The sequence below is a fragment of the Manis javanica genome, chromosome 10, assembly GCF_040802235.1.
Source record: "Manis javanica isolate MJ-LG chromosome 10, MJ_LKY, whole genome shotgun sequence".
Taxonomy (NCBI): domain Eukaryota; kingdom Metazoa; phylum Chordata; class Mammalia; order Pholidota; family Manidae; genus Manis; species Manis javanica.
The window spans coordinates 102407798-102420907 of record NC_133165.1 but is presented as its reverse complement, the minus strand read 5'-3'; the positions used below and the strand labels follow the sequence as shown (position 1 = coordinate 102420907).

Below are 13110 nucleotides of genomic sequence, written 5' to 3'. Positions count from 1 at the left end.
ACGGAGGCCCAAAAAAGTTAAATCATTTTCCTAAGAACACTGCTAGTTAGTGGCAAGTTCCGAGAATGGGTCTTACCATCTACTAACTTCAGGATATCACAAGCAAGTCATGTGGTCAGTGGGCCTCAGCTGCCTAACCTGTGAAATGGGCCAATAATGCTGATCTCAAGTTCTGTTGTAAGTATTTAGTTCCTGGTTCAAATTTTATGTTAGATGAATGTTGACATCTAGGTACCCCTTCCTGTAGGCTCTTATTCAAGAGGAGAGCAAAAACTTCAGAGGCTCTAAAATGCTAAACTTTTTGATATATAAAGGAATTCTGAGGTCATTGAGGAAGGAACGTTTAGCCCGCTTGTTGGATCTCAGGATAATTACCCAACAATATATCCTGGGAGCCTGGCAAGGACAGTTTTTGGGCTCTGACCCATGCGTCTCATTTCTCTTTCTCTCTCCTCCTTCCTTGGGCTGCGGCAGTGTCGGATCACAGCTCTGCCACGTCTCAGCTGTTGTGCAAGGTGTTTTATATTTCCTTGCCTTAGTTCCCAGATTGCATAAAAGTTCTGATGATAATATGCCGACCTCAGAGGTTTGCTGTATAAAGCCTTTAGAACAATGTTTGGCACACAGCAATCCCTGGAATGCTGGTCAACACCATTTCCTCTTTTCTCCCCACTCTCCATATTCCCAGGGGTGATGGCTTCATTGAGCAAAATATCTGAACACCTGTGCCTATTTAATTTTAATGTTTTGCTTGATTAAATGCTTCACACTAGGATGGCAGTAAACACCTCAACTCTTCCTTGTGATCTAATCTAGCGTCAAGGAAACTTCTGGTGGGGAAGTTCTTAAGATAAAAACTGTAGGCAGAAATTTCTATCACCAAGTTTACCTCAGGACACTCGGCTTTTGTCGCCAGTACAGTACCTGGCGTATGAATTATGGATTGTTGGACAATGGTCTGTTTTTCCTTTTTAGAGTAGAGCTTCTCAAGACAGACACAACAAACCAAAACAAAATCTTACTCATCTTTAAGTCCCCCAACCAGATCTAATATGTATGCAGATTCAATCACACTTGAAAAGGTTTTAATGGTCCTAGTGTTATTTCCTTGATATTTTTTTTTGTTTCTCTCCAGAATAATGCATGGGAAGAGCAAATATGAATGAAAGGTGGCAGCATATGCCCACTCCAAAATATGTCACTTTGGCCTAAGGATTATTCTGAACTAAAGGCACTTGAGAAACAGCAGCTGCAAAAGGGACACCCCAACCTCTCTTTTTCTTTGTGAAAACAGGAGATAAGCTTCCCACTTGAAAGGTGCCCTCAGTGAACCAGGAGAAAAGAAACATCACCAGCCACAGGGCGCTGCAGCAGAGGTCTGGGCAAACAGACCTTGTTGCAATAACCCTGCCCTTCCTTCAGCCTCCCCATACATTTTCCTTTTCCACAACTGCCACTCCTAATGTAAGCTACTATTTAAACATCTGGATGCCCCCACCTCTTGGGTCTTCATTTTCCTAGGGGGGGGTCCCATGCACAAGTAAAACTCGGTACTTTTCTCCCGTTAACCTGTTTTCTGTCAATTTAATTCTCAGGCCCAGCGGGAGACCTGAAGTGGGTGGAGGTAAAGCTTTGGTCCCCCAACACAAACACTGGATTTTCCTGAAGAGGGAAAAGCAGAGAAGGAATGAGGCTGCACTGAGTAGTCACATGATGTCCTTGCTGGGCTTAGGTTTTGTCTATGCTAATCCTGCTGCTGCGGTTGTTTTGTTATGGTGATTACTTCCCAGTAAAGGAAATTAAGGGAAAAAGGTTAAGTGGCTCACCTGGGGTTAATGAGTTGGGATTCGGACACAGATCTGTGGTTGTCTTTCAACCACAGCCCCATAGCGTAGGCTAAGAGCTCATCTTACATTGACCCCATTGGAATTAGTATCTTTTAAGAAGGAAGGTAGAAAGGATGAGAAACACTACCACTGGGGCTGCGTGGCTGATGCGTGGTTTCATGAAGTTGTCACACTCACCGTGGGCACCGAGTTAGCAGGACATTTGCTCCAGTGTATGAGGGAACAGCTCACGCAGGAGCCCTGCAAGGAAAGACAGAGGATCAGCTTGGCTTCCCTGTAGGAGGGAGCAGGGGACCATCCTGTCTGGTCTTACCCTTCCTCCCTGTGAAGGGGGTTCTAGGCCTCTCTCCCCACCCCTACTGACTCCTCCCCAGAGGGAAAGAGCTCAGTCAGTGCCAGAGGGCTCTGGGAGATGGAACTGAGCATGCTCAGAGAAGCCACTTCCACTCCCTCTTTCAGGGTCAGAATGTCTACAGGCCTCAGGGGCAGGTGCCTCTTTATAATATGCAGGGAGTCAATAGGCCACACAGTTAAGGCTTTGCTCTCCAATAAGCTCAGCAGTCATGAGACAGAGCAGTGAACCTGCCTGTCACTCTCCCAGGCTTCTTGCTCCATTGGTTCTGAATTCAGGAGGAAGGAAAGGGGCCTGTGTCTCCAGCTCCATTCTCTGACCTATGCTGGGCTCTGTGCTGACCTTGGAGGGCAGTCTCTTGGCCTACTTGCCAGCCCTGATGGGTCTCGGCCATTGTGAGGCACCAGCAGGGTACTGGTGGCTGGAACGAGGGCAAGGGAAGGGTATCTTCCCAGCTCCCCATCTGCTTGGGCATCATTCCTGCGTCTCCTGATGGGCATCACTTCTCTCCCAGCTCTCCCTGAGCTCAGGTGACTCCAGCCCTCCCCACGCTGACTCTTTGGTCCTGGGGTGGTCCTGGCTTGCTGCCATTGTTTCTCCTTGGATGCAGTGTTTGTTTCCTTAGCCCTACCCACCCCTCTGGAGTGGCTCCTTCATTTAAGTCTCTTAATTGGGACCATGGGATAAATTCTGTTTCCTGTAGGGACCCTAACTAGTACAGAGAATTATTAAGCCATTAAAATAATTAAATCACTAAAATCCAAAAATACATGGTCAAAAGCAGCTAGGGGTTCAGCCAGGTGAAAACTGAGACTTCTAGAAGATACCAGCAGATCCTACTCCTTGCTAGCCCTACCACTTTGCAGAGAATGCATTTGTATTTTTAATCAACTTAATCAAAACTATCCTAAACCTTGCAGAGCAGAGAGATTGGACTTTAAATCCAGGAGACAATAGTAAAAATAGGAAAAGAAGACTCCATCCTAAGCCACCTGTTGGGAAGCCCTTTTCCCCTTCACCCCAATGCTTTGGTTGTGGCTTAAATCCACATCTTGATTCTTTTCTTTGGGGAGATGGGAGAACTAGCTTTTGAATATTCTGGAACATAGAAATCCTGCAACAAGCAGGCATGGCTGCCCCATCTCCTCCACAGACTTCCTTCCTTGAACGTGAATGGCAGCTGCTTGGGGCAGGGGAGCTCTGACTCACAGGGAGCCTTTCCTACAGAGGCCCTTTTTCCTAAAACTCTAATCTTTGGGATGAGACTGTTCGTTCTCATCTGGCCTGTTCTGATCTTCATTCCAGTCTAAGCCAAGTGATGGACTGCCAATTCTTTTTTTCAGGAATGAACCATTCAGAAATCACTGCCAGGGACTGGCTGGGAAAACGACCGAGTTTCTGTCTCTTTTAAAAAGGGGTGCTTAGAATTGAACCAAGTCCTCCAGATGGTATGTGACTGGCATGGAGGACTAGTACCATCACAATAGCCTAAAACATCAGACTCATTACATCAGTTAAGAAATCTGGAAGCAAAAGTATCAGCCACACTTCTATGCCAAGTGCCCAACGGGCTATTTGCAGCCCTCATGATGAAAAGAGGGATCAATGAAATAAAATCTACAGAATGAGTCCACAAGGATATTGTGAGAACAATCTTTGAAGAATTACTCAAATGTCCTGAAAAGAAAGACTGAGACCTATTATTGCTACAACTTTGGGGTTATGGTTTCCATAGGAACTAGAAGATCACATGTTCAGCAGTTTTGAAATTTGGGGTGCTCTGAATAAAACTGGCTGAGCCAAATAAGTTGCTACAGAAACAGGGAAGAGGGTACACAAGCTCATAGGCAAATGAAAAGTTCGGTTTTTGAATAGAAGCACAAAAGAAGGTTGACTGGCTAAGCCAGAGCCTGTACTAAAGAAATACTATTTTAAGTTCCTCTTAGAGTGCGACTATGGGCACAGCACCGGGTGGTCCCGGGTGATGGGCAGGGGAAGAAAGAGGTGAAGTGGGAGACTGACCCTGCCTCCTCTGGTGTAGTGGGTGGACTAATACTCCCTCCAAGTTCACGTTACCAAGAAACTAGGATGTGATCTTATTTGGAAAGCCAGTCTCTGCAGATACAGTGAGTTAAGATGAAGTCTTACTGGATTAGGGTGGGTTCTAAATCTAATGACTGCTGTCCTTATAGGAAGTGAAGGGGACACTGACGCAGGGAGGAAGGCCATGTGAAGACAGGGCAGAGATGGGAGAGGTACAGCTCCAAGGCAAGGACCCCAAGAATTACTGGGAGCCACGAGAGGCCAGGCAGAGGCAAGGAAGGATCCCCAGCTAGAGCCTTCAGAGGAAGCACGGCCTGCTGATACCTTGATTTAGACTACTGGCCTCCAGAACAGCGAGAGGCTGCAGTTCTGTGGCTTCAGGCCTCCTGGTTTGTGGTAAGTTGTTAGGGCTGCTCCAGAAAACTCATATACGTGGGCAGCCTCTGTCATTGAGGAAATTCCCTCAAGGATGCCTCGTTCACATTTTCTGAGACAGGATGGAGGCCTGCCTGCCTCTTCATGAAGATGGAAATGCTTCTGGAGTGGGCTCCCGTGGGGGCTGCCCCCTGTTAGCCCCTCAGAGCCCTGACAGGAAGGAATGTTGTCTGCTCTCGGGGGCTGCAGAGGGGCCCTTATTTATTTTCCTAGTTTTCTTACCAGTTTCATCTCTCTCTCAGTATCATCACATCGGTGGGGCAGAATTGGGACGATGGAGGGGGGAATGAGAACTCCAGTCAGTGTGTAAATTCGGCCATTTTTGGCAGTGACTTCAGTTTCTTCCATTGCCACATCATTTGCCAGGATCTGTCCCTGGAAAGAGCAGTGACATCTTTCATTGTGTACTGCAGGAGCGCCAGCAATCCCTAGGCACACCTGAGTGGTGGTGACCTCCCTAGAGAGCCTTCAACTTTACTTTGCTTTTTTCTGGTGGACGATTGCTGGTGGAAGGTCCTGGCTGACAGGGAAAGATGACAGTTAGATGAATTCTTGACCAACAGCAGGTAAGGATGCCCTTGTAGGTGTTGGGCTGAGGAAGAGGAATAATTATTCCAGCTTGACAATATGTTTGCTCTGAGACCCTGGGCAAATTGTTTCACCTCTTTGTGGTGACATGGGGATCCCTTCATTCAGATACATTTATTGACCTTGCATTATGCTGTGCTCTAGTGCTGGGGATACATCAGGGACAAGGTTCCTGATTGTGTTCCCAGATGGGTTCCTGCTTATATTGTAGGGGAGGGAGCAGAAAATGGACAACCAAGCAAAGAATTCTGATCTCTGCTTTCCTCCCAAACCTGCTCCCCCTGTAGTATTAATGGCAACTCCATCCTTCCGGGCAGAAGCTCAGGAGTCTTCAGGGCTTTCCACTCTCTTCATCTCCCATCGAATCCATCAGCAAGTTCTGTTGGGTCTACCTTCAAAATACCTTCAGAACGCAACCACTTAGTACCATGTCCCTGCCACCACCCTGGTCTGGGTCACCACCATTCACCTTGGGGTTATTGCATTTGCCCTCTAACCAGTCTCCTGACTGGTTCTTGATCTGATAACATTCATCTGATCAAGTCATTCCACTGCTCAAAGTCCTCTGATGCCTTCTCATCTTATTCAAGTAAGAGTCTGCATCCTTATCCTGAATTCTTAGGCCGTGCATGACCTGACCCCACCTCTCCTTTCCTCTCTTACTGCCTCGACCTCTTCTCCTACCCCTCCCTTCACCCCTCTGCTACAGCCACAGTGACCTTGCAGCTCCTCAAGCAGGTCGGGCCCACTCCTGGCTTTGTGCCTTTGGACTCGCTTGCTCCTCTCTCTGGAATAATGCTCTTTCCCCAGATAGTCACACTGCTTGTCCCTTCATTTCCTATAGGTCTCTGCTCACACCCTTTCTTCTTCACGGACTTTCTCAGGCACTTTATTTAAAATATCAGTCCCACCATTTTCTAGTCCCCTTTCTTGTTTTGCTGTTCTTTGCCTTAGCACTTACTAAATATATGCTATATTTTACCTACTTAATTTGTTTATTGTCTACCTTCCTATTTACTAAAATGAAAGTTTCATGTAATCAGGGACTTTTATTTACTTCATTTGTTAATTGCCTATCTTCCTATTTACTAGACTGAAAGTTCCATCAAGTCAGGGACTTTCATCTGCTTGTTCACTGGTCTACCTTGAGGACCTAGAATGATGTCTGGTGCATAGTTGGCAATTAATATATTCTTACTGAAAGGATGAGGGTCATCATCATCTCCAGCAATAGCAAATCAACAGGAGACATAACCTCTACACTTCCAGACTTTTGCTGATAATACAACCCCTGGGAGTTAGCCAAATAATGCTGCCTTCTTTGTGTTCCTTAAATGAATCATGTTTCCTCCACCTCAGGGCCTTTGCACATGTTCTGTCTTCTACTTGGAACTTTCTTCTACTCATTTCTGCCCAAGTTTGCTCTGCTCATCCTTTGAAGCTTGGCCAAGGCCTTAACTCCTCACTAAGGAAGCTCTAGATCCCTAGATCTGCTCAGCCTCCTCCTGTCATGAGCTCTTACAGCTCTTGGTGACAACACACTATAATTGTAATTAAATAATTAACTGGTTGCAATTTAGTTGTTTAAAGCCTCTTTTCTTTGCTGGGATGTAAGCGTGCCTTTTTTCCAGCTTTATCCTTGACATCTAGTTCATATTCTCAGACTTAAAACATGTAGTTGCTCAGTAGATATTTGTTGAAAGAAACAACTCATGAATGAAATAATTATAAATATTTTAAGCCAATGAGATAGTGTTGAGGTAGGATAACCTAATGAATAATCATAAGCCGAGCAAAAATGCATGTGAGTAACGACAGCAGTGGTAAAGTTTTCACCTACATTGTTGGTTGTGTTAAACTGTATGATCTGGTTGGCCAAGCTCCTGATGTGAGAGGTGGAAATGAGCGTGGCCACTTCAAGCTGCAATGAGAAGAGAACAGACTGAGACATTTAGAGCAACACACAGAGCCCTGTTTTCATAGAGTCCTTACTGGAAGAAACAGCCTGAAAGTTTATGAAATAAATAATGGAAGCTTTGATGGCATGCATTTTTGTGGTTGTGAAAATTTCTTTGATAACAGGCTCACTTTTCATTACTAAGGGTATGCTCCAAGCTACAGATAAAAGAACAGTTGTCATATATTTTCTGGCACAAAAATATTGGAATGTAAGACTAGGTCAAATATTTTGAAAGCAGGGAAAAAATATGGCAGGAAAGTGAGGCCAACCTGGGTAAATGGGACAATGTGGTATCTGATGAGTTCCAGAAGCTTCCGAGATCCCTGCAAAGGAATCAAAATACTTCTTTAGTTATGTGAAAACACAACTCCCCACCACTTGTGGGAACCTCCACAAATGACTTTGGGCACTTAGTCAAGAAAAGTAAATGACCTATAACCTCTTAATTGGGAAGTCCTGGGTGAAAAAATTCTCATCCTCAAAATAGTGAATACTCACCAAATTCCTACTCTGTAGTAGGGGCTGCTCTGAAAATATTATATGCACATCTCATGTAATCCTCCCCAAAGCCTTGTAGAAACTGCTACTGACTCATTTTATGTGTGATAACACTGAGTTCTAAAGACATGTCCAAGTTCACCAAGCTAACTTGGGATAAAAACCTAAGAATTAGCCCACACTATTATCACTCTGCTCCCCTACCTCTCTGTATGTCTAAAGCTACATTCTGGATTTTCTAAGACAGCCTTAGTTTATGATTCTGCCTGCTTAAATGTCTGCTTGTCAGACCACATGCTGGTTATTAAGGAATATAAGTTCTTCTTTGCAATATCTGGTTAGGACACTTTTTCCTTTCTATGCTCCCATAATACATGGTCATCTCTCCATCAAAGTCCTTTTCAAGATTTCTCATACTTCACAAAACAAGCAGCAATGGAGACAAGAAGGTCTTGGGACTATAAACAGGATAGGCAGTCCCAACAGGATGCCTTGGAGAGAGCATACAGAATTGAGGAGTACAGGGACCATTCTCTTTGGTGGAAGAAGGTGGTTTTAGAGTTACAGGGAACTTAAAATACTGATTTGGCTGCTGAGAAATACTAGCAGAGCCAGGACAAATCAAACCATCCATTTAGACCTGGGATTGCATATCAATTTTATTTCCTGTAACTAGTCTCATTGATGGGTCATAGCTACTTGGGACTCCATTGAGGAGACTGAAACCACATCTAGGCCTAGTTCCAGAGAACTGTGATTGATTAGTGATGTCTGTTTTGGCTATGGGAAGGTAGGTAGTAATCTGTCTGCTACTTATTTGCCATCCTCAATTTAGAAGAAGCCTGTATGGGTTCAGACTGAAGCAGTGATGCTCACATATATCATCAGAAAAAATAGATACAATACCTCTGGAGATAGGAGGTAATCCAGAGCACCATCCTTCATGTTATTTAATGCTTCATTACTTGGAACAAAAATGGTATAAGGTCCACCAACCCCATCTTCATCTAAGGTACGTCCCACATTGGTTTCCTGCATGGAGAAATGAAATTTTATTTCTGCAATCTATCTCAGACAAATATTTGTAGGAATCCTCAGCAAATATTTATAATTGACACTCCTGCTAATTTTACTAAGGACTGGACATAAAATATTTTACTAAGGACATGGACATAAAATATTTTTCAGAAATTCATGAAAAGTACATACCTCTAACAAAGATCTGAACTTGCTGTATCTTGGCTGTAGCATCATCATTATGGTTTGCTAAAAGGAGACATTTTGCTTAAAAATCATTTAACAAATAAGGTGGCTGAGGAAACAGACACCCTCATATTAAAAAGCTGATGACAGAGTTTATGTGTAAATGTGGATTGCTATAAAATGACCTGATCTCCAGGCCAGTGTCAATTTGGCCACCATTAAACAGGTCAGAGGGAATACATTTTTATTGCTGTGAGGACTGCCCTCTTCCGTCAAACATGAGGGATAAATTTTCATGACAATTGGCCACTGGCCTGAGTCATCAGATGTGGCCATAAACGAGGTCACAAAATTGAGATCTTTCCTACACCTGCTGCATGTCTTTCTTTCTCTCTGCAGACATACCCAGAGGTGCTGTTTCTCTACTAAAAACAGAAATGATCCCATTTTCCCCATGGTTGGGGTACTAGGCCAACTGAAGGACAAGCACTTAGTATTGTCATGCATTGTTTTTCTTTGGATGTGACTCTCCAGGGAGCAAAGGAAGATGGATTTGGGTTGACACCGTTTTTACCTGATGTGTCTCACCTCAGTGTTGCTCTTGAACGTGGGCACCATCCTGTCCATGGCTCTGTCCAGGATGTGCAGGAGCCCATTGGAGGCAATGATGTTCCCCTGTATAATTTTTACCTTCTTTTTGCCTCCAAGGAGTTTAAGCCTTATTTGATTGTCCTGAAACACAAAGAGAAATAAAATTAATATGGTGTCCGTAAAGGAGTGAGAACTGGATTACAAGTCTTGAGTCCTCGGGTTCTGCCGTTGTTTGGCTGTGTTATCTTGGGTAAGTCACTTAACCTGAAATGGGGATGATGGCATTTGCTTGGCTGATTTTGCAGGTCTTTTGTTAAGGTCAATGAGATAATGTGAGAAATCACTGAGGACTACCAATGACTGCTAAATGTGAAAAAGGCATTATAAATCCCCACACCTCCACCATAAACCACAAGGTCAAAAAGCAGATCTATAAAATTTACTGTAAATTCATCACCTACTTTACCATCTTATACAAAGAAGTCACACAATAAAAGATATTTCTTGAATGAGTGACTGATGCTAATTCTTTCTTTCTCCCATGTGGCTTCTACAAGTTACAGACTTAGTAAATATTTGTTGAATGAATGAATGAAGATAGCCACGTCTGTCTGTCTGTCTATCTATCTATCTATCTATCTATCTATCTATCTATCTATCTATCTATCTATCTATCTATCTATCTATCTATCATCTATTATCTTTCTATCTATCTATCATCTATCTACCTACCTATCTACCATTTATCCATTCATCCATCCATCTACCCATCCATCCACCCATTCACCCATCCATTTACCCATCTATCTATCTATCCTCACACACACAGTATAACACACTGGTTAATGATTCAAGCTTTGGAGTCAAAGAGACTTGTATTTGAATCCTGGCTCTGGCCTCTATTCTGTGACCTCTCAGTTTTCCCACTGGAAAAATCTCCTTCATGGGGTTGTTGCAAGTCTTATATGCTGTATGTAAAGATTTACCCCAGTATCTTACACAGAGTAAGTGCTCAAAAATCTATCAACTATTGACAATTAGTGAAATGTAGCAATATAGGCCATAACCCACCCGTGTACATTCTGTTGACTAGTTATGGGCTCTTCAGCTCAGTAAAGTCACAAAAAGAGTTATCTGTGAAAGGGGTAGTTTTATTTAAAAAGTGAACAAAACTAATGGCAGTAGGAGAGAAGGAATGTTAGGTCAGCAAGGGTAGATAAACTCCAGCAATATGAACCAAACAGGATCCCTTTCCTTTTGTAAGAGGAATGCTGATCTGGCCTGCGGCTGGTGCTTCCAGGAAACAGGCTGACTGCGACGTGTCTCCTTCCTGCTGACAGCTGAGTGAGGGTTACCTGGAAAGCTCATTCAGACCAGAGCAAAATCAAACACTTTTGAGCCCTCTTTCTGCAACAGTCCACTCCATCCTAGCTGACTCTGTCGGGTGCTGCCTTCCACTTTTTTCTACATAGGGAAGTGCTTTGACAAACCAGGAACAGGACAGAAATTATTCATCACCTTCACAATCCTGAAAACATTGACAATGTGGGCACTGACTAAGTGGGCTGTTCAGTTCTGGGAGTGAAATCAGAGGAAGTCTTACCTTATCCCCACTGAAGATTTCTCCTGACTTCCCAGTCAAGGTGTAGAACGTGTCTGTGTTATTCATATGCTCAGTGTCCATCTGCCCAGCAATTATGTGGAGTTTCACAAAGTACCGAGCCGCCTCACTATCCATCAAAAGCTCCTTTACCTGAGAAAAGAAAGCCAGGGCCTTTAGTCTCCACTTTTGTTGGAAGGAGAAAATGAGGTTTGTGACTCAGGCATTGACTTGTTCAGCATCAAAGACATCAAAGCCAGTGCACCCCAACTTGGGTCAGGCTTTAAAGGTGGAGAGTGGGAGGTGGAGCACGGTATGCTGGTATGCTCGCAAAGCACAGTAGGTGCTCTGATGCTGAGCGGACACTGTGGGGAGCCAGCACCCAGGCCAGCAGGAGCAGGGCAGGTGGCAGGCCCTGACGAAGCATCTTGACCCAGGAAGTAGATGGGAACGAAAAAGGAAGTTATGTGAAAAGAGGGGCAGGGTGGACTGATGGAGCTTTTGTTTGTGTTTTCTCTTTTAAAAAGTTTTAAGTTTATTGAGGAATAATAGACATAACTATATTGTGTTAGTTTTGGGTATACAACATAGTGATCTGATATTTCTATACATTAGGAAATGGTCATCACAGAAGTCTGGGGACCATCTGTCAACAATGTTACATTATTATTATTATTTTCTTCTTTATCCCCTTTACCTAATTTCTCCCCCACCTGCCATGTGGCAACCACTACAAAAATGTGGAATGTTTCACAAATTTGCTTGTCACCCTTGCTCAGGGTCCGTGCTCCTTTTCCCCTTCGGATGGAGCTTTGGAATAGTAAAACTAGGATTTTTGAAGTCCACTGAAACAAGTCTAGATTTTGCCAGTATTATATTGTTAACTATCAATCAACAGATAATGTTTATTACTTTGTGTAATTTTTATCTATATATTAAACAAGAGACCTCATGCAAAGGGCATCAATATTTATGCCAAAGGCCACAAGCATAGAGGCATCCAGTATTTACTAGTTCTTCCCCCAGCAGGAGAGAGATGGGGCTGTCTCTGAGGTCTGTGACTGATCACTTCAGACAGTACAGTGATGGGATGCATTAGGGTGAGAGAGTCTGGAATTTTCTGGCAGCAAAAATTATTATCACAAAATATGTTGGATTAAGATAGGCAAATTGTATACAAACCAATAGGCTCATTATCTACATTATACCAGACACAGCTATTTCACTGAAGCCATCATGATAGGAGGCTCCCACCAGGCATTGTGGGTTTCATTCCTGCTGCCTGACATTATCTCTGACAACCACTGCTCATTTTCGAAGACTACATTTTCTTCTAGTTTCCCTAGTCACTGTTATCATTAATGATAATTTTAAAGGAACAGATACCTAATACATTAGTTAAATTCTTCCTGTAGGAGATAAGCAGTTTTGCATTATGCAAATCTTATTTATCACATGACTTCAGTTAAGAACCCTTGGTGGTTACCCTTGAAGGGGTAATGACTGGAAGAGGGGACCAGGAGGCCTTGCAGTGTGCTGGTAATGGCTTGGCTGATACACAAGTGCACTGCCTTTGTGACAGTTCATTGAGCCGTGCACTTAAAATGTGTATACGTTGTGTAAGGATGTTCTATTTCACTACAAGAAGTTTACCAAAAAAATCGCCATCCTTATCAGCAGTAGGTTTCATTTTAATGGGGGTTTTCAATGTTAAATAAGAGAAGGTAGTGCCTAGTAAGGGTTTCGGTATAGGGTCATTTAAAATACTTACATTGAGTCCTTTGAGTCCCCTGTCTGTTGGCAACAGCACAGTGAATGGCCCCAGGTTACTTAGTGGCCAGGCATAGGCTTTGTCTTTAGAGTCAAAAAACAGAAAAAATAAACACCAAATGGGTCAGTGATACACGAAGAGTAAAATCAAGCGATGGTCCTTGTGGTCCATCCAGACCCTCTGATTCAAGAGCTTCTCTGTTCTGATAGGTATGTACAGGCC

The 13110-nt window shown here is 43.5% G+C and overlaps 1 protein-coding gene across 7 annotated transcripts in view; it reads right to left on the bottom strand.

Annotated features, from left to right (window-relative positions):
- Nucleotides 1-13110, bottom strand: part of STAB2 (stabilin 2) — a 142480-nt gene that overhangs the window by 80918 nt on the left and 48452 nt on the right. For all 7 annotated transcript variants that reach the window (XM_073213732.1, XM_073213731.1, XM_073213726.1 and 4 more), the window contains 9 exons: nt 12889-12971; nt 11121-11270; nt 9515-9658; nt 8933-8989; nt 8630-8755; nt 7495-7548; nt 7106-7186; nt 4900-5052; nt 2025-2087 (listed from right to left, as the gene is read on the bottom strand). In XM_073213732.1, coding sequence (XP_073069833.1) covers nt 2025-2087; nt 4900-5052; nt 7106-7186; nt 7495-7548; nt 8630-8755; nt 8933-8989; nt 9515-9658; nt 11121-11270; nt 12889-12971 — 911 coding nt within the window. The remainder of the gene's footprint in view (nt 1-2024; nt 2088-4899; nt 5053-7105; nt 7187-7494; nt 7549-8629; nt 8756-8932; nt 8990-9514; nt 9659-11120; nt 11271-12888; nt 12972-13110) is intronic.